The 21,908-nt window shown below is 43.1% G+C and overlaps 1 protein-coding gene across 2 annotated transcripts in view; it reads right to left on the reverse strand.

Annotated features, from left to right (window-relative positions):
• Positions 1-19,063, reverse strand: part of Ipo5 (importin 5) — a 50,737-nt gene extending 31,674 nt beyond the window's left edge. The window contains exons 1-4 of one of the 2 annotated variants that reach the window (XM_048341162.1): positions 19,053-19,063; positions 8,341-8,453; positions 2,879-2,959; positions 1,284-1,476 (exon numbers count right to left, since the gene is read on the reverse strand). In XM_048341162.1, coding sequence (XP_048197119.1) covers positions 1,284-1,476; positions 2,879-2,959; positions 8,341-8,430 — 364 coding nt within the window. In that variant the 5' untranslated portion in view covers positions 8,431-8,453; positions 19,053-19,063. Of the gene's footprint in view, positions 1-1,283; positions 1,477-2,878; positions 2,960-8,340; positions 8,539-19,052 lie in introns of those variants that run through there. The other variant, XM_048341163.1, reaches the window with a different exon arrangement.
• Positions 19,064-21,908: the final 2,845 nt, after the last annotated feature.

Raw genomic sequence — 21,908 nt, forward strand, 5'->3', positions numbered from 1 at the left:
GCACCATGCATAATCAATAACATTGCCCTATATAAGCCCTCTCTTCCCAAGAATCCTTCAACTATCACCTAAAAAGAGCTTACAACCATGCCAAAGACGCAGCTCAGTGGTACCATGTGAATTTGGCGTATCTGTGCATTCAATTACATTATAAAGTTTTCAGTTGACCCTTAGGATTTTTACTATTAGAAAAATGTACTTTTTAAAGTTTCCTTTTTATCTCATTTTAAAATCTTTTGGCATTTTATGAAGTACGTAGTACAGCAATTTAACAGACAAGTACATGCTTTATCAGTACCTGTGCACACATGGCTGTTACAGCACATGAAGTGCACTGCTTTCTACCTCGGTCAGCAAGTTCAACTACATAGAAAGAAGGCTCCTACCATCAGGTAGACTGTGCTTGTAAAACTTTACAGATAAAAGAGGAAATATAGCTAAAACCTTTGAAGCATATTACAAGATTATTTTTCCATATGGACATTTGAATAGCAATTGGTAAGTATTATGACTGAATTCTATATAAACATCTGTAATTTTTGGCTCTAAATGCAGAATCCATAATCACATTCATTTTAGATCAAATAAACACTACTGTGATACTTGTGAATCATCCCCTCTAAAAGATTCTACTTTTAAAAAAAAGAGGACTTGGGAAAAAAAAAAAATCATACTAAGTGAAGTATGCCAGACTCAAAGAAACATGGATTCTATGGTTTCCCTTATAGGGAATAATTAGCACAAGTCTAGGATAGTCCTACCAGAAGATCACAATAGCTCAATAGCTATGCCCATATAAGATGATGCTAAGTGAAATGAACTTCAAGTTATGGAAACAAGTGGTATATCATTGTTGTAGTTATTTTCAACATGCCATGTGAACCTGTAGCTTCTTTTTTTCTTGTATTCTCTTCTCATGGTTTTACCCCTAATATCACTGTAATTGATTTTAGTACCCTGGATATTGTATATATGTGTATTGGAACTAGGGAAGGGAATACTAAAATTGAGAGACCAAGGATAAAAAGACAAACCAATGTAACAGCAATACTTACAAAACCATACAGTATAAACCAAGTGTACAACTCACGGAGGAGAGGAAAATGGGGAGGGGGGAAATGAGGGAGGAGGTAACAAGTTGGATAAGAAGTATACTCACTGTGTGTAGCTCCGATAGGGGACATACAGGACACTGTCTCACTAAACCAAAGAATATATGAAAACAAAAACATATACAACAGCCTTTCCCTGAAACCTAACAATAAATGTATCTATACACACACCTATTAAGTTCCTGGCCAATTCTGCAGCAATATCACAAATTTTTTTCCTCATGCTAGATTGTGTTTCCATCTGAATAATCATTAGGAGTTCACTCTTGATGGCAGTCTGAACATCAGATGGAAGAGCAGGATAGACTTCATCAAATGCAGAGGACAAAAGACGTCTCAGGAGAACGGCAGCCATTTGTCTAGCCTACAAACAGACACCATTAATACCTTCATGTTTTACTAGAGAGAACATTCTCTGCCATTATGTTACTGTTCCATTTTAAGAATTTGTCCCAAAGGCACCTTTTAGACTTTCCCAAAAAATGTAATTAGAAAGAATGTTTTATATTTTACATTTCTATGAAATATATTCATGTAAATTTGTGGTTTCTGTGCAATATTCCTTTTGGTAATCACCAAAGGAAAAGACAAATGCCACAGCCAAAATGTTGAGGATAATTAATTCAGTTATCTAATTCCTAAACTGACCAAAGATTTGAGCAGTCTTAAAATTTAAAAATTCAGTAATTTTGGGCTGGGAATATGGCCTAGTGGCAAGAGTGCTTGCCTCGTATACATGAAGCCCTGGATTCGATTCCTCAACACCACCTATATAGAAAACGGCCAGAAGTGGCTCTGTGGCTCAAGTGGTAAGAGTGCTAGCCTTGAACAAAAAGAAGCCAGGGACAGTGCACAGGCTCTGAGTCCAAGGCCCAGGACTGGCAAAAAAAAAAAAAAAAAAAAAAGGCCAGGAGTGGTGCTGTGGCTCAAGTGGCAGAGCGCTAGCCTTGAGCAAAAAGAAGCCAGGGACAGTGCTCAGGCTCTGAGTCCAAGCTGCACCCCCCAAAATAAATCAGTAATTTTCATATTATTACCTTATTGTCCTAATTGTTTTATAGGCACAGTAAGTTTTTTAGACTTGAATATTTCACTATCTTTTCTAAAGTAAACATACTCAAGGACATATAATACTTAAATCCTAGCATATATGTCTGTTTTACCATCAGGATAAAGGGATCTTAAAACTCCAAGCAACTCTGAATTTGGCACATTAGGCAACTCATTAAAAACTGCAACTTTATGGGGCTGGGGATATAGCCTAGTGGCAAGAGTGCCTGCCTCGGATACACGAGGCCCTAGGTTCGATTCCCCAGCACCACATATACAGAAAACGGCCAGAAGCGGCGCTGTGCCTCAAGTGGCAGAGTGCTAGCCTTGAGCGGGAAGAAGCCAGGGACAGTGCTCAGGCCCTGAGTCCAAGGCCCAGGACTGGCCAAAAAAAAAAAAAAAAAACTGCAACTTTCAAAAAGTATGTCATATCTTTAGTATGTTTCATCTAGAGATGATTATTTACACAGATCTATGTAGATAAAATACATTATTGCAAAACATTTGGCAATATGAAAATACTAACTGATCTAATTTTCTCCTTTGGAATTAACAGAGTACTTCAAAAGTTATATTAACACCTATATACCTTTAGCTAGTAAATTTCTAGAAACATCTACATAGTAAATCATTTTCATTATTCACTTTAACCGTAATGCAATACCCCAGCTCCTTTGGTAAGAATGTGGCATTCTCAAATATGAAGAAATTAATTTTACCTCCTCAGCAGCTGTTGTATTTCTGATGGCTTGCAAGAGGAATGTGATCTTTGATTGGCCTGGGATATTCTCATAGGTTTCCTACATAGAGAAGAAAATGATAAGTTAGGGTGTCATTAGGAAACCTCATGAGTGAGGAGGTGAAGGGAATGAAGCACAGAGTGGAAAGTAGAGGAGGAGCATTTTACAGAAGCAGTCTAGGTCTAGGTTAACATTTCCTTCTGTGATGTAGACTATACAGAGACAGGTTAGCCAAGAGATGTCCAAGGAGTTCTTCAGTTCTTTTCTACCCATGCTTCTTAAATAGATGTTTCCCAGGTTTCTGTATATGTTCTCAACTTATAGTCTCTGGTTCATAAAAGTCATGGCCTACAAAAAGGTCAAAAAATGGCTTGGCTTATATGTGCTTCAAAGTAAGTACTCACTTAGTATCACTTTATATTCTGGAAAGCTTCTTAAAACTATTGGAAAACTAGGTACAACTGCTTAAGTCACCACTACTTCTTAACACCAGATGCATCCTCCACATTAAGCGTATCAGTTAAAGGGAAGTACTCAAATTCTTTATGCTACATTATCTTCCAAGCATTACACACATAAACAAATGATTGCACTCAAGAGAAATGTAGCCAAGAGACTATGGTTCCTCCGTGTATTAGTAAAGTACTCTGTAACTCAGAACACACTTCTGTTAATGATGTAAAATCAGAACAAATTTAGCAATAAAAAGTTGACCTCAATTAAAAACAGACCGTCAGGATGGATCCCAATGCAAGCTGAAGTGGGTGCATGTGCACATGCAAATACTCCAACAGTGAGTCTTTTCACTGTAGAAAATAAATCAACTGAAGTACACAACCAGGGATATTTTTTTCCCCCTGAAAGAACTGACCATCAACTTTCACCCATCCACTAATATATAGGTAACAATATCTTACTGGGATAACTTCAAAGGGCTTTCCCACTCTTTCACAGTATAGCATCTCTATAATAATCTTTGCACAAAAAAGGGAAGATAGAAGTGAGGCTACTTGGAACCCACAGATCTTCCAAGTACTCCTAGAGATATGACATCCTCCAGATATTGACAGATAGGAAAGGAAGGTTTAAAATCACCAGCCCAGATCAAAGATAACAAAGACACAGAATTCTGCTCTAAGGCTTTGTTATTTCTCTGACACTAGTCAGTTCTGAGTTTCGGCCCTGAGGGCTTCCTCTACTGCAAGAGTGGGAAACCTTTTAACCGCCCAGGGCTATTTGGATATATTTAAAAAGCATTTCAGGCCACACAAAATTCTCAATGGAAGCTGATGGCCTTGGGCATCTGACTAAGAAATTGTCAAGTCAAATGATTTCCCAAGGTGGCCTCACCCCTGACAATATCAAAGTCCCATTTATGGGGGAGCACACCATTTTCAAATATATCAGTCTAAGGAAGAACAGATTTGGGGGGGGGGATTTTAAGATCTTCTAATAACCTTGTTCCTCTCTACTAAAAAGCATTTAGGACCTTAACAATGCTAAAAAACAAACAAAAAAACTGTGCCAAATGCATTCATAGCTAAGGAGAAGTTGGTCTGAACTTATTTTAAAAAATGAGATAACTTATGCAAAGATATTTGCAAGCTGACTGTAAAAATGGTTATGTGTCTTGAAATTAATCCCCCCCTCCTTTTTTTTAAACCAAAGCAACTGGAAAAAAAACAACAGCAAAACCTTTTCACTTAAAAATAAAAACCAGTATGGGCAGAAAAGTGTGCTTTTAAGACTCTTGTCTCCAATTAACCACTCAAAAACTGGAAGTGGAGCGAGTGCTGGTCCAAAGTGTTTGCCTTGAGCAAAAGAGCTACAAGGACAGTGACCAGGCCCAGAGTTCAAGCCCCACAACCCCCCAATAAAAGTCTCCTGGGTTGGGACTGTAGCTCTTGGTAGGGGGAAGGCATGCACAATGTCCTGGGTTCCATCTTACAGTGCAGTTAACAATATCATAATCCTTTAATTTCTTGCTACAAAGGATTAAAAAATTAAGTGTTTTTTGTTTTAAACTTCACCAGACTATCGATCTCAAAAACCTCTGATCACGTTGAGGATCTCCATGCTCTCTCAAGCAGGACGACTGATAGGATGGTGCTAACTATAGTAGAGACTTAGAAATAGTCAACATCCAGAATGAATTAGAAGTCAGTGATGGGAACATCCGTGCCAGAGAGGCCCTTCAATACACTTTACTATGGTAGTGAATCAACTGCACCATGGCTAAAGTCAATGGCTCATGCTTTTTATTCCTAGCTCTCAGGAAGCTGAGTTCTGAGGATCTTGGTTCAAAGCCAGCCACTGGAGAGACTTTCTTCTTTTTTTTTTAAAGTCTAAGATCGGCACTTAATTCAGTATTGGACATGCTTTCAATTACTGGCTTACTAGCTTGTACTCTATCAACTGAGCTATGACTCCAGCTCCCCCCAGCCCCGACCTCCACCAAAGAAGTGTAACTGTGGCTCAAGTGGTAGAGCACTCACCTTGAGCCTTGAGCAGTAAAAGCTCAGGACAGCACCCCGAGTTCAAGCCCCAGGACCAGCACACATACAGACAAAAAAATGCATTATGACATTCATATCAAAAACATAGCCAGGGTCTGAGAATGTGGCTTAGCGGATAAAGAGTGCTGGCCTAGTACCAGGAATGAAGGCCTGGGTTCGATTCCTCAGCACCACATAAACAGAAAAACTCATTAGTGGCTCAAGTGGTAGAGTGCTAGCCTTTTGGAAAAAGAAGCCAGGGACAGTGCTCAGGCTCTGAGTTCAAGCCCCAGGGCTGGAAGAAAAAAAAAAAAAGACCAAAACCAAACCACAGCCAGAGGTAATGGCTTGGTGAAGTGTTTTTTGGTTGTTTTATTTTAGCTTCGACAGATGTTTAGGAAGTTCCACAGTGGCAGGCATTTCTACACCTAGTCCTATCACTTGTCCAGAGAGGTGCAGTGAATGTTCCCAGCTTTGTGGCAGAGCTTCAGTTCCATTTGATTCTACCACATGTAATCATGCTGTGTCAGGATTTTGCCACCCTCTTCCCTGCCCACAAAGGCAAAATGCTAATGAGTACTCATCTCACTCATTCCATAAATATGTATGCAGAGCCTCCCCTAGCATGAGAAGAGGGGACAAGCAACCTCCTCAACACCGTGGCCCATGTATAATTACATTTTTCAGCACACTATCCCACCTTTTGTTCAAATCTCATGAAGTTCTGTATTAGAATCAATCAAGTACCAAATCTGTATGAGGAATCATATGATTAATAAAATACCTAAGTGTGTTATCACATGTAGGTTCAATTCTAAATGCCTTGTCAATTATTCAATTGCTTATTTATATGTTTTATTTAAGACTAAGTGCATTCAAATAATTTCTTCAAACATTGAAACACTTTCTGTATATGTTGAAGGGAAAGCTTTAAAAACCCTTATACACAAACCAACTGGGTCAAATTCAGAAAATTTGGTATCAATGGTTAATTTACATTAAAATATATTCTGAGGATATACAATGAAATGTAGTATCTGAATATTTTCGCTAAGAATAAAGAGATTAAGAGTAACAGTACTTATTTGCTGAATGCTGTTAAAAGATGGGATAAAAGATGTACTGCAGGCACCAATTGGAACTCAAGCTCAATCAGACACTGGTATTTGGTTCAATGGAAGAGATTCCCTACCAGGCTTGACAATAGGGACTTAAGCAACTGGAGGGAAGAGGGAGAATTAAACTAGCTTACTAATTACAATGCTGTTCTGCTTTGTAACACACGAGTATTTCTGAGTTAGGATTAAGAATTTTGGTAAAGAAAAAAATTATCTAAAGGGAGCAGAAAGCCTCAGAATGTTGTTTAGCATCAGCGTAATCTTGAATGCAAATTCAGGACACAACACACTTAATACTTCGAGATACAAATGGCGTTTTAATCCTACCAATAATGTCACAAAGCTTGTCATGACAGATACACATGTACAATAGTATTTTAAAAGGACAGTGGAAAGCTCAATTATCCATTCATAGGGGGTTGCTTATAAATTTTTTTTATCAATATGATGGTCTTTAGCTGTTCTAGATTATGTGGCAAAGTGAAATACACTAAGTTGCAAAATAATGGGTATGTATTGTAAACTCATTCATGCACAAATGGAGACCTATCGTGCACGCTTGTTGCTGATGTACTTTGAAGACTCACGAGACAATACTTTTTTTGGGGGGGGGGCTAAAAAACCGTAATGTATGAATTTTAACCACGACCATGTATAATAATAAATGAACAAGGAATTAAAAAGAAAAGCTACCAGAATGAAGTAGTGGTTTCAAAGAGCTTTTTCCTATAGATCTGAAGTTCCAGAATACTTACTGCCCTCACTCTTGTATCATGAGGTGTGACCAGAACTTAATTCAAAGCACATAATAACGCCACTGATTTAAAAAGACAAACTCTGTGGAGACTTTTTAGGCCGCTGGATCACAAAGCGGACCTGTCAATTTCTACTAGCTGTGAAATATAGCTGGCTCTGGTGAACGCCAAGTCTGAACCTCTTCCAGTGAATTTCAGTTACAAGGTTGCTAGGAACTCCAAGAACAGGTTTGAGGGGTCGGCCGGAAAGTTTCTCCCTCCCCTGGAAGTATCTAACCTCCCACAGTGGCCTCAATGTCGGCAAGGTAACAGTTCTACCAAACCGAAGGGAAGGTGTGGAGAGGGGAAAAAAAAAAGAGAAAGGGGAGAGGAGATGCAGAGAGGGGTGGTGAGGTCCTGAGCTGCACATTTAACGATCCTCCAGCCTGAAACAGATGGTACTGGCCCCACGACACAACGGAAGTGCCAGTAGATCCCATTAGAGACGACCCCCCCCCACCCCCCCAGTCTCCAGAGATCAAGGTGGAAGCCGCTTAGGAAGAAACCCTAAAGGCAACTTCACCGGGCTGGGGAAGGGGAAGGGGAAGGGGAGAGAGCGGCTTCCGATCGTCAGAACCAGGCAGGAGATCGAGAGCTACCGGGGGACAAGGCGCCCGGCCGGCGAGGATGGGAGAGGGGGCCGGTGGGTGGGGGTGGGGGTGGGGTGGGGGGCCGGGATGGGGCGGGAAGGGGGTCGGGGGGCAGCCCGGGACCCCGGGGGCCCCCCGCCGAACCGGGGACCCGCCACTTCCAGCCCGGGCGGGCGGGGCGGCGTGTCAGGCGCGGCCGCACGTGTGCGCGGGGCCGGGCGGAGGCAACCGGCGCCGCGGCGGCAGGGCCGGAAGGGCCGGACGGGAGCCGCGGGCCGCTCCGCACACGTGGGCTGCGGGCCGCCGCCCGCCCGCCGAGCTCGGCCTGCGCGGCGCCGCGGAGAGGCCGAGGCCCCCGTGTCGGGGCCGGGCCGGGCCGGCGCGCCGGCAGCGGGAGGTGGGGGGGGGGGGCGGCGCGGGGACCCGGGCTACGAGCTCGCTTACCTCCGCCTGTTTCCGGACCACATTGTCGGGGCTGAGCAGGTTTCCCAAGAGCAGGTAGAACTGTTGCTGCTCCGCCGCGGCCGCCGCCATTGCGCTAGGCGTGAGAGAGAGGGGTGGGGGGGGGAGACAGAGAGACGGAGGAGAGGGAGGGGTGGGAGCCGTGAGGCGCGCTGGCGGCCGGCGGGAGGAACGGGGCGGGCCCAGCGCGGGGACCGGCTCCAGCGGCGGCGCGGGGCTGGGGCGGGGGGGCGGGCCGGGCGGGAAAGGGCGGGGCAAAGGGAGACGGGGGGGACGGGGCGGGGCTTCGTGTCCTTTCACCCCGGTCGCGGCCGCCGGCGCCGGCTCCTCATTGGTCCGTGGCGAGGGGCGTGGCTTAGGCCTCTCCTCTAGGGCCGAGCGGATTGGCCACGCACCCTGCCGTACCGTCACTGGCCGCGCGCGGCGGGTCGCCGGGCTGGGCCTGAGGGGTTCGTGGCCGGACTCAGGGCTGGGGCCTAGCTAGGCAGGGTCGCCTGAGGATTGGGGGTGGGCTGGCTTGGCCGGCCTTGGCGGGGTGGTGGTGGCGGGGGGAGGGCATGGGGCCCAGTGAGCGGGGGGAGGAGCAGGGGGAGGGGGAGGAGCGGGTTACTGAGCGCGGGAAGTTCCCGCGCGCCGCGCGGGCTGGCCGACCCCGTGCCCCATCCTGGTGGCCTAGGAGCGGATCCCCACCTCGTCGGCCTCCGTGCCGGGGTCTCGTCTCTCCCATGAGGAGGGGACCCTGGAAGCCCACCTTCCTACCCTGAACAGCCCTCCCCGGGCGGTGCCTCGGGCCGCCCGTTCCTCCCTCCGCGCTCTCCGGTGACTCACTCCCGAGGCCGGGCCCGGAAGAGGGGTGGTGGGCCCTGGATTTACCCGCCTCCCGGTCCCCAGCCTCCCGGCTCATCCATGTAGCGCTCGGGCTCCCACCCCATCATCCCTGACTGTCCTCCTGTTTGGGGGTCCTTTACCCTCTCCGATTGGGAGAAGTTGGGGGAGACACTGATTTGTAGGGCACCTCTCTGTTGGGGGGGGGGTGGTGTCGGTGATGTCCACCAGTACCTCGTTAGAGCATGGGTGGTGCTGGCACCATCCGCCTTGGCCACATGCAGGCCAGAGGGCACTTCTCACGAAGGCCCTACTGTGTCTATTGAGGTTTCCTTGGGCCAAGAGTGGCCGTGATGGACATTTCATTCTCTATTCCTTGCATGAATGATATAGGCCCCACGCAGGTAGTTGTCCACCTGGGGCGTGGGGGGCTGATAGTATTGAACTTAAGAGGATTTAATTTCCTGTTGGCTCTTCTGCTCCTTGCAAGTCTTACTAAACAGTGGCTCTTAGGTCTTTTAAACCTTGGCCTGACATCAACCAGATGTACTTTGTGGTGTGCAGAATCTTTGGCTGAGGCTCTGGAATTCGCTTGTAGCTTGTGATGGCCAGCCAAGACCTATTTATTTACTTGTCAGCCAAGATTTTTTTTTATATATAAAGGAATCAAATTGATTCGTAGCAAAAAAAAATTCCATCAAACTTTTGTTATGACCAATGATAGGGTTTCCTATAAAAGTTCTGCAGGACCTGTCTTTGTGCTAACGTGTCTAAGATAGGATATTTTCCTTCCAGGTCCTATTGTTTCTCCAAAGCCCAACTATCACATACATTCCTGTGAGGCAGTTTTATTCTGGTGTGTTATTGGAGGGGACTGAGAGACAAGTGATAGGACATCTGCCTAGCAACTGCAAGGCCCTGAGTTCAAAGTTAGTGCCCACAAAATGCTTTCCATACATAGTGAGCATGCCAAGATTTGGCAATGGCTTCTTCACCCAAGATCCTTAAAAAAAATTAAACTATATGGAAGCGATGATTTTTAAATAACTAAAGCCAGATGTGGTGGTGCATGCCTGTAATCCCAATATACAGGAGGCTGAGTTAGGAAGTTCTTGGGTCTAGACTACAGAGCAAATTTAAGACTGGGGTCTGTATAAGGATTAAAGAAAACAACAAAAAAAATCAAAGTAAGAATAACAGCGTAAGATAAACTTCCTTGAGGCTTGCTCAAGGCAGTTACTGTCTCATACCTGTTGCGGTAATGTTTTTATTGGTAATTTGATTTGTAGGTTATATGCATTCACGTAGTAATTATTAAGTAGTGGACTTTCCAATGTAAGTTTATAGGTATGTCAAAACTTTTTTTTTTCTTTAGACAAGGTCTCACTACATTAACTCAGACTGCTGCCTTCACCTTGCCAGTTAGCAGCGGCACAGGCAGATGGGAGCTGGTTTGCTGATGCAAAGCCTAATTGTGTCAAGTGAGAAACAATTTTACAGTAGTAGTGACGTCAACTACTCAAACATAAAATCACATCCCAGGCTTATTATTGTAAAAATTCTAATCAAGGGAGAAGGGCCCCCAATTGTGAAATTCCAGTAAAATTGGGGTGGACTGGAGACATTCTGAAAGTACAGACCAGTTCCTACAAGATGGAGCCTGCTTTCAGCATCAGTTTGCTGATTTATAGCAGATACAAGCCCATTTTCCTCAGAGTCCTCTTTGATGCCCAACAGTATTGTCTAAGAACTTAGTCCAAATATTGTAATATATAGGGCAGCACAAGGAGATCAGAGGATGGGAGGTTAAGAGCCTTGAACTTGACTTTGATGGGATCTTGGCTCTCTAGTCTGCTATTCGTTGTATGAATGTAACTGAAGCCTCAAGTTTCTCGTCTACAAAACGGGAGTAAGAAGTACTATCATATTCACAAAACTTCAACATTAAGTTGCATTTAGAAATGCAAAACTCCCAAGTCCGTGCTCAGCAGCGATCTATTATGGTCAGAACACCCCAACAGGGGCAAGTGGGACCCTAATATTGAAGGCCACCCTGCACAGTAGGGCCCAAAGCAAATTGTGCTGAATTGAACACAGGCAGAGGAAATGGACTCAGTTACTTCCATTACTTTGTTCTGTTCTTTCTCCATCTCCATCTGTCTGTCTCTCTCATGATTGGATAAATGGCTGGATTCTTTTGGGGGAGGCACATGAGTTTGGAGGCTAGGAGTAAAAGGCACCAAGGCCAGGTAGTATGAGAGTTCAAATGAGGTCCTTACCACTCACATGGGCTGTGAGTTTACCCTTTCTCAACCCCAGGTCCCTCTTCTATGACATGGAGATGACAGAAACACTTTTACTACTTGCTGAGCTGATGGGACACTTTAGCTGTCTGTGAATCTGCATTCAAATTCTGTACTTCTTAAGTTTAATTCAAATGGCACATCTAAAAAAAATGTAACTGTGATTTGATCATTACAGAGTATTTAAAAGTCCATGTCTAGCTTTGAATGTCACAGTTGCACTGTCCACTGTGGTAGCCCTTAAGCATTATTGGCTGTTGATCTCTTGAAACATGGCTAGTTTGCAATGATATATGCTTTAAGTGTAAAATTATACACTCTAACTTTTAAAGACAACAGGAAATTAAAAACATTTGTAGACTAATCACATGTAGGAATAATAATATATTGGGTTACATGAAATATATTAATACTTGTTTAATATTGATCATTTAAAAACCTGTCTGTTTGAAATCCTAAAATTCCATATGTGATTTGTGTTTGTGGTTCACATGTTACTTCTGTTGGACATTGCTTTGCTAGAGAATAACTAACTTGTTAGTTATTGTCCTGCCTGTTTGGCACATTTAGATTAGAGAAGTGCTTGTTTTCAACAAAAGTCAGTTACCTTTACAGTGTTTTCTGTTGCTTCCAGTTTTCTTGATTCTCAGGGATTTGGAGACATGGTAGAATACTTTCTGAGCAGTGTTTCTGCTTAGGAATTTCCTTCCCCTGCTGGTATGACAGAAATAGAATTGTGGACCTTTAGCAGGTAATTAGATCAGCTCAAATTGGATCTTGTAGAACAAATCTTTTTAAGTTAAATTAAGGACTCATCAAGAGTTGAAAAACAATAGCTTTTATATTCTCAATATTGTTTTCATTTACATGTGGTAAATAGATTTAAAAGCTATGATTTGTTTCATTTTAAAACCTGAAATATGGGGCTGGGAATATGGCCTAGTGGCAAGAGTGCTTGACTAGTATACATGAAGCCCTGGGTTCGATTCCTCAGCACCACATATATAGAAAACAGCCAGAAGTGGTGTTGTGGTTCAAGTGGCAGAGTGCTAGCATTGAGCAAAAAGAAGCCAGGGACAGTGCTCTGGCCCTGAATCCGAGGCACAGGATTGAAAAATTAAATAAATAAAAATTTAAAAAATTACTTTAAAAAACCATGAAATATGTCTAAACTTAACAGAAGGATTTTATGTCGTTTAAGTTGAATATTTTGCCTTCAAACACAAATAGGGTGAATGGCAAAAGTTTGAGAAAAATACAGTTTAATGATTATTTACAATAGCAGTAATAGCTTTCAAGAAAAAAATGTGTTACTAGAAATAACATTTTTATGATAATAGGTAAATTGGTCAGGAAGAAAATAGAACAATTTTAGACATATACACTTAACAGTCTCAAAATACTTGAGGTAAAACCTGGTAGGGGAGAAATAGCCAATTCAGTAAAAATAGATTGAGGTTTTCAGTCATCACCTTCAAGAATTGGTAAGATAAACTAGACAGATCATTGATAAATAGAAGACATGAAGAAGTCATTAAGCATTATGTATACCCATTTTATGACCTATTATCACATTTTGTGACCTATTATAAAAATGTCATTTCTGGGATGGGATATAGCTCAGTGGAAAAGTGCTTGCCTAGCAAGCACAACTTCCCGGGTTTAATTCCCAGTACCAAAAAAAAAAAAAAAAGTTAAAAAATAATTTTAAAATGTCATTTCTAAAAACACCTTTTTTTTTCTTGAAATGTAGCATAGACCTAACTGACTTGATTACGACTCCACCAATGATAGCACAGTACACGCTTTTCTCAAGTGCAGTTGGAGCACTCTCCAAAAAAGATCATGTTACGAGACATAAACCACTGAGGACCTAAAAAGGTTGAAATCATATAAAGTATGTTTTCTAATCAAAATTGAATGAACGTAGAAATAGAGACCTATGGGAAATTTGACAAGTTCATGCCTGTGTTGATAATAAACAGTGCCATCCTAAATAGCAAATATGCTATTAGAAATATTGGAAAACATGAGATACCCAGACTTGTGGGACACAGTGACAAACTTGCTCATGTGGAAATAGAGTTCTGAACCCCTACGGCAGAAGAGATGAAAGATCCTCAGTAATCGGAGCCTACAGTCATTAGAAGGAAATTGAGACAAGGAAGGAAATTTTAAAAATGAGAAGAGAAAAATAGAGAAAATGAAAAGAACCCCAAATTCTCTCTTTGAGAAGATCAACAAAATGGAGGAACCTTTGGGCATACTAAGGAAAAAAAAGGGAAAAGACTCACAAATACCAAAATCAAGAGTGAAGGAGGGCGGCCTAGCACTAGCAGATCACACCTGTAATCCCCACCCCCTTGTGAGTGTGAGGCAGGATTGTGTTTGAGGCCAGACACATTACATTGTGAGACCCTGTTTCGAAATAGAAAAACTTAAAAAAAAAAGCAAAGGAGAGAAGTTACTAATGTGCTTTCAGAAATGTAAAGGCATCTAAGGAAATGTGATTTATGTTTTCATTCTGACATTCTATAGCCTAGATGAAATAGATAAATTTCTAAAAAGACACACGTTTTCAAAACTGATTCAGGAAGAAATAGAAAATAGACCTACAATGAGTAAACAGATTAAATGAGTAGTAATAATTTTTCAAAACTCCCCACAAAAAAGTCAGGATCACATAGCTTCACTGCTAAACTCTACCTAAATATTTCAAGAATCAACACCAATCCTTTTTTTTTTGGCCAGTCCTGGGCCTTGGACTCAGGGCCTGAGCACTGTCCCTGGCTTCCTTTTGCTCAGGGCTAGCACTCTGCCACTTGAGCCACAGCGCCACTTCTGGCCGTTTTCTGTATATGTGGTGCTGGGGAATCGAACCCAGGGCCTCATGTATACGAGGCAAGCTCTCTTGCCACTAGACCATATCCCCAGCCCCTCAACACCAATCCTTCACAAACTGACCAACAACTGCAGAGTAAGCATATATTAAATCGTACTATAAGGCCAGTAGAGCACTGATATTGAAATGAGACAATGACATCACAAGAAACTTATAGACCAGTATCCTTTAGGAACAGATACAAAATTCTGAACAAACACTAACAGACTGAGATCGTAAGATTTAAAACAGGTAGAATTACAGGTGTGAGCCATTGTGCCCTATACCATTTGATTCTTTGACAAGGTTAATTTGGTCTTTTTTTTCGGGGGGGGGGGCGCGGAATGCCAATGCTGGGGCTTGAATTCAGGGCCTGGGTGCTGTCTCAGAGCTTTTGTGCTCAAGGATAGTGCTCTCACATTTGAGCCACACGTCTACTTTTGGCTTTTTGGTGGTTAATTGGAGATCAGAGTTTACAGGCTTTCTTACACAGGCTGGCTTGGAACTGTGACTTCTTAGATCATAGTAGCTAGCTGGATTACAGGCATGAGCCACAGAGCCCTACAAGGTTCATTTTTATGTTTCAGCTTGGCTAGTTTGTGGCGCCTGGCTGTTTTGTCAAACAATATAGATTTTGCTGTGTAGGTAGATGTGGATATGATTTATCATCTATAAATTAGTTGACTGAGTAACACACTGACCTCCTTGAGGTGGGTGAACTTTCTGTCATCCATCAAAGGCCTTATCAGGAACAACTGAGGTTATAGGAGGCAGAAGCTTCAAGAACACAGCGTAGAAATTCTACCCTGACTTCCTGCCTGCCAGGATGCCCTTCACATCCGCCATGCAAGACTGCAAACAGCGTTGCTACCTGAATTTCCAGACGACTGGCCTGCTCTTCAGGTTTGGGGCTTACTGGCATTCACATGCTGGGAGCCATCCTCACAAAGAAACCTACCACTCTATGTGCCCTGTTTTCCCAAGGCCACTGAATTGGATGGGGGCGGGGCAGGGGGTGGGCTGGAAAGGGAAGAGTCTTTTCAAGCAGCATTGTGGTACAATTGGAAATCTACATTCCCAAGACCCCTACCTCACACCACGTTAACGCCTTCAAACTGGATCATGGACTTAAATGTAAGAGCTAAAACTATAAAATTCTTAGAAGACTAAATGTTCATGGCTTTAGATTAGGTAATTGTTTTTAGATATGAGACCAAAAATCACACACAGACTCACACAAGAGTTAAGTGAATGTCAAAAAATAGAAACTTTTGTGTTTGCTATCAATACCATCAACAAAAGGGGAAAAGCAACTCAGATTGGGAGAAAATGCATAAACATCACATATAGTTTCCTTTTTGGAGGCCATCTCACTATGTAGCAGAGGCTGGCCTCAAACTTAAAAGTCTCCTGCCTCAGCCTCTAGAGGTTGAACCACAACACAGGTTTAAAACTTATGTAGCTTCTAAGAGACATATAAAGAACTATTACAAAACCAAAATGCCCAACTACAATAGGGGCAAAGCATTTGAATGAACATTCCTGCAAAAATAAAATACACCAGTAGCCAATAAACATATGAAAAATGTTCAGCATCATAATCCTTAGGGAGATGCAAATCAAAACCATAACGAAATTCCCATATCAAACCTACTAGGATGGTGTTAATAAAAAAGGCAATGGGGGGGCTGAGGATATGGCCTAGTGGCAAGAGTACTTGCCTCATATACATGAGGCCCTGGGTTCAATTCCCCAGCACCACATATACAGAAAATGGCCAGAAGGGGCGCTGTGGCTCAAGTGGCAGAGTGCTAGCCTTGAGCAAAAAGCAGCAGGGACAGTGCTCAGGCCCTGAGCCCAAGGCCCAGGACTGGCAAAAAAAAAAAAAAAAAGGCAATGGATCCAGGCACTGGTGACTCACGCCTGTAATCCTAGCTTCTCTGGAGGCTGAGATCTGAGGATCATGGTTTGAAGCCAGTTGGGGCTGAAAAGTCCTGAGACTCTTATCTACAATTAGCCACCAGAAAACTGGAAGTGGAGCTGTAGCTCAAAGCAGTGGAGCTCTAGCCTTGAGCAAAATAGCTTAGGGACAGTACCCTGGCCCTGAGTTCAAGCTCTACTACTGACAACAGCAGCAGTAACAAAAAGACTATGGCTAGTGGTGGTGAGGATGTAGAGAAATTCAAACCCTCATACTTGGATCTTCACTCTTTTTATGTTTTTGTTGTTATTGTTGTTGTCCTGGGCCTTGAACTCAGGGCTTGGACACTGTCCTTGAGCTTCTTTTGCTCAAGGCTAGTGCTCTACCACTTGAGCCACAGCCCCATTTCTGGCTTTTCTGTTTATGTGGTACTGAGGAATTGAACCCAGGGCTTCATGCATGCTAGGCAAACACTCTACTACTAAACCACATTCCCAGTCCCTCTTTTTTTAAAGACTTTCCTGATGGAAATATAAAATGAGACAGTCAATTTGGGGAAAAAAAAAGTTACAGAGTTATTATATAACTTAGTAATTCTGTTGCTGGGATCACAATACAAAGTCAGTCCTGGCAGGAAAGTCTGTGAGACTTCATTTAATCAACCACCAAAATGTTCAAGGTGGAGCTGTGGCTCAAGTGGTAGAATGCTAATCTTGAGTGAAAAAGCTAAGGGACAAGGGACTAGGCCCTGAGTTCAAGCCCCAGTTCTGGTACCAAAAACAACACCAACAAACTCATTATGTACTTTAAAACATTGAACTTTCATGATAGGTGAATTATATCTCAATATGCAGCAACAGATATGAAGAAAATTGATCCAAACCTTACCTACTGATATTTTTCATATTCTCACAGTACTTTACTTAGTTCAGAATATATGCATAATGTTCATAACCCTTAGTACTAAATTAGTACTTGGGTATTGTGCTTGGGTATAATTCAGGAAAGACTTAGGAAATTAATATATAAAATAAATATATTTTCCTTCCCACTTTTTTGCCTTTTACAGCATATACCTTACAGGTTAGACCCACTGGTATGGCCATTTTGTCTGCATTATGATGACATACATAGTAGAACAGTGATTATGACATCGATCCACATCTTAAATTTGCAGCTATTGACTGACAGGATAGTCTTTCAGCAGATTATAATTAACGCAGAATAAAGGAGACTTTAAGCTAGTTCTTACTTCTCTAGTCTAGTCATTCTATAAATGGTAGTACTGCTTTATGCCACATCTGCTGCTTTAGTATTGAACATTTCATTCATTCCTTTTTATTTTTGCTGGTCCTGAGGCTAGAACTCAGGGCCTGGGCTCTGTCCATGAACCTCCCTGTGCTCAAGACTAGCACTCTACCTCTTGAGCCACAGCGCCACTTCCGGCTTTTTCTGTTTATGTGCTTTTATAATAAGTCAAATTGGGGGCTGGGAATGTGGCCTAGTAGTAGAGTGCTTGCCTTGCATGCATGAAGCCCTGGGTTTGATTCCTCAGTACCACATAAACAGAAAAAGCTGGAAGTGGTACTGGGGCTCAAGTGGTAGAGTGCTAACCTTGAGCCAGAAGAAGCCCAAGGACCATGCCTAGGGCCCCGAGTTCAAGCCCCAGGACTGGCAAAGAAAAAAAAAAAAGTCAATCGGAAGTGGAGCTGTGGCTCAAGTGGTGGAGTACTAGCCTGGAATACTAGCCTCAGTGGCCCAGAACCAGAGTTCAAGTCCAGGACCAGCATGAGCGTGAGTACACATACATTCACACACACACACACGCGCGCACACACACACACACACACACACACCCCATTAAAAGAAGTAGAATATGCTGGGTGCTGGTGGCTCATGCTTGTAATCCTAGCTATTCAGGTGGCTGACATCTGAGGATTGAGGTTCAAAGCCAGCCAGGGTAGAAAAGTTAATGAGACTCTTATCTCCAATAAACTACTCAGAAAAAGCTGGAAGAGTTTGCTGTGGCTCAAGTGGTAGTACATTAGCCTTGAGGACAAACAGGCTCAGGGATAGACCTGAGTTTGAGCTCCAGGAGCAGCAAAAACTAAGTAAAATAATGAATAAGTGGTGAGAGTAGGGAGCACAAGTGCTCAGGTCAGTAATCCTAGCTATCCAGGAGGCTGAGATCTGAGGACAGAAGTTCAAAGCCAAGCAGACAAATCCAAGAGACTTATCTCCAATTTACCAGCAAAAAGTTGGAAGTAGAGATGGAGTGGTAGAGCACCAGCCTTGAGCCCAAATCCAAGGAAGAGCTCTAGCTCCAATTTCTAGCACCGTAAACAACAACAAAGTAAAACAAGTGAACTGAGAAGCTAAATGCATGTAGTGTGGAGGGAGAGAGGATGATATGAATGACTGCAGTGGATGTGGATTTAGGGACACAGTATTTGGTGGGTGGTGACATTTGAGCTGAAAACGAGACTGAAGAAGAAATGGAGGTCCCTCCCAAAGAGGAAACACTATAAAAGCTGGAAGGCCAAAGTAAACCTTGTCAATTGCAGGAAGGACAAACAGTTCTAGCCAGAGGGGAGTAAGCAGGGAGTGAAAGGGCTAGTAGGCACAGAGGCAGGATCACCTTTAGCATTGTGACAGCTTAGAGGCTTGGCTTATTCCAAAGGAAACCAGAGATTTGACCTAAAAAACTAAAAACCAAAAGAGCACCTAGGGATAACCTTGTCTGCTGAGTGGAAAGAGATGGTGGAGAGAGAGGGAGGGAGGCTTGGGTGGCCATTGCTATACTCCGGGGGGAATGATGGCTTAGTTTATAATGGTGTCTTAAGTGATCAGTGTACAATCGTTTTGTGTTGAAAACAGAGCTGAACACAGGGAGAAGATCTAAGTTTCACAAGACCTGAAATAATGTGATTCCTCTAAGAAAAAAAATCGGAATAAAAGATCAGAGAACTGTGGATGGCTCCAGAGTCAGGGAAGCTTGAACTTCCAGAGCTCATGGAGACTCTGAAATGAAATGAGAGAAATGAAAGTTGTTTAGGTTTTGGTCTGAGCAACTGGTAATGCCATTAAGAGGAATGCAAACGTAGTGCTCAGGGCCAGATCAGGTAAGTTGAAGGTGCCCAATAGACAGCCAAGTAGTAATGTCCAGAAAACAGGTCGAGAGCGGGGACTAGAGCCCAAGGATGTCACAGTCACCATTTTCACCCGTTTAAAGTTGTGGGTGGCACCTGGATGACATCACATTGAGTAGAGAGAAGAGAGCCAAGGACAGCTCAATGGAGGCCAGGCCAAAACACATTTATACTTTCTGCATAATGTAAACATAAGGATCTGGCATGGTACATGTGACCTTAGCCACCACCTAAAATTTTAATTCTTCTTGATTTCTCATTTCAGGGAATTTACAAAAGTATAGTTAGTTGGGTCAACAAGCACAGGTGCCAGTTACATACAATCAAAGGACTATAATTATTCTTATATATTAAAAGGATTTATTTGGTGTGAAGGATTTTTTTTTTTGAATGCTGGTATTGGTGGGTACCAGGTGGCTCAGCCAGTAATCCTAGCCACTCAGGAGGCTGAGATGTGAGGATCAAGGTTCAAAAGACTCTATCTACAATTAAACACTAAAACACCAGAAGTAGAACTATGGCTCAAGTGGTAGAGTGCTAGCCTTGAGCTGAAAAAGCTCAGGACAGTGCCTGAACCCTGAGTTCAAGCTCCAAGACTGGCAAAAATAAAAATCTGCTATTGGGGCTTGAACTCAGGGCCTGGGCACTGGCCCTTAGCTTTTTCTATTCAAGGCTGGTGATCTACCAGTTGAGCCATAGCTCCACTTCTGACTTTTTTTTTCCCTAGTTCTGGGGCTTGAACTCAGGACCTGGGCACTGTCCTGAGCTCCTTTTGCCCAAGGCTAGCACTCTACCACTTGAGCCACAGTGTTATTTTTGGCTTTTTCTGTTTATGTGGTACTGACAGGGCTTCATGCATGCTAGGCAAGCACTCTACCACTAAGCCACATTCCCAGCCCTTGAAATATGTTTTAAAGCTACTGAATCTCAAGAGTCATTTATTCAAGGCCACTGTTGTTTCCTCCTCCTCTTCTTTTTCTTCTTCCTCCCCTTTTTTCCTCCCTCCCTCCCTCCCTCCCTCTTTCCCTCCCTTCCTCCCCCCCCTCCTCCTCCTCCTCCTCTTCTTTTGGGATGAAGGGATTCTTTTTTAAATGCTGGTATTGGGCTGGGAATATGGCTTAGTGGTAGAGTGCTTGCCTAGCATGAATAAAGCCTTGGGTTCAATTCCTCATATGACATAAAGAGAAAAAGCCAGAAGTGACACTGTGGCTCAAATGGTAGAGTGCTAGCCTTGAGCACAGTGAGGCTCAGGGACAGAGCCCAGGCCCTGAGTCCAAGCTCCAGGACTGGCAAATTAAAAGAAAAAATGCTGGTATTGCTGGCTACCAGGGGGCTCAGCCAGTAATCCTAGGCACTCAGGAGGCTGAGATGTGAGGACTGCAGTTCAAAAGACTCTTATCTCCAATTAAACACTGAAAAAACAGAAGTGGAAATATGGCTCTAATGATGGAGTGCTAGCCTTGAGCTGGAAAGGGAGCCTGAACTCAGCCTGAGCACTGTCCTTGAACTCCTGTTGCTCAAGGCTAGCACTGTATGGTTTGAGTCACGGCACCACTTCCTGCCTTTTCTGAGTTGTTTATTGGGGATGAGAGTCTCATGGACTTTCCTGCCTAGGCTGGCTTTGAACCAAGATCCTCTGATCTCAGCCTCCTGAGTAGCTAGGATTACAGGTATGAGCCACTGGGGCCTGCAATCCGACTCTTCTTTTCCAGAGTATTCCCTCCCATTTTCTCTGTTGCTCAACAGTCATTTATTATAGCTGCCCTTGTACAATGACAGCAGCCTCTGTGCCAGCTCGCACTATGAGGTTTGCTATGTACTCTGGAAACCAGATGACCAAGTACAGCACTTAGGATGTGACCTATTGGGAGTAGAGCATGTTTCCTGGAGAGTCGAATATATGACCTTAATGACGACTACTCAGCCATTTGGGTACTTTCCATTGGAGGGCTTTATGACTGTGTTCTGGTGGTTTCTCTTCCTGGGAACCTGATACAGTGCCCCTTCCCAAAGCTGTCTCTCATATCAAGAATTCCTTAGTGATAGAACAATACAGCTGAACTCTTCTGAAAGTTCCTCAGATCTAATAAGTTTCTTTATACGATGACTTTGTGGCTTTCCCCTAGGAAATTCAGTTCTCTGGGAGATTCAGTTCTCTGGGAAGCCATTGACTAGGTAAGTAAGTAGGATTTTGAATACTTTATGACTGATTTCATTCCCCCACAATGATGAATTACCTTTTCTTCCTCGTTTACTGGGTTAGTGATTTCTGAAGACTAAAATAGACTCACCACTGAAAGGACACAACTCTATATCGAAGCCTGAAATGGGAACTCCAAAGTTTTTAAACAGAACATCTTGAGGCAGTTGAGAAATTGAAATTGATTGTGCTTTAAAGCATTCCTTTTTTTTTACAGGAAAATTCTTGATTAGATTTCAATTACTTGGTGAGTGGAAGGCGAATGAATATC

The sequence above is a fragment of the Perognathus longimembris genome, chromosome 3, assembly GCF_023159225.1.
Source record: "Perognathus longimembris pacificus isolate PPM17 chromosome 3, ASM2315922v1, whole genome shotgun sequence".
NCBI classification, from domain to species: domain Eukaryota; kingdom Metazoa; phylum Chordata; class Mammalia; order Rodentia; family Heteromyidae; genus Perognathus; species Perognathus longimembris.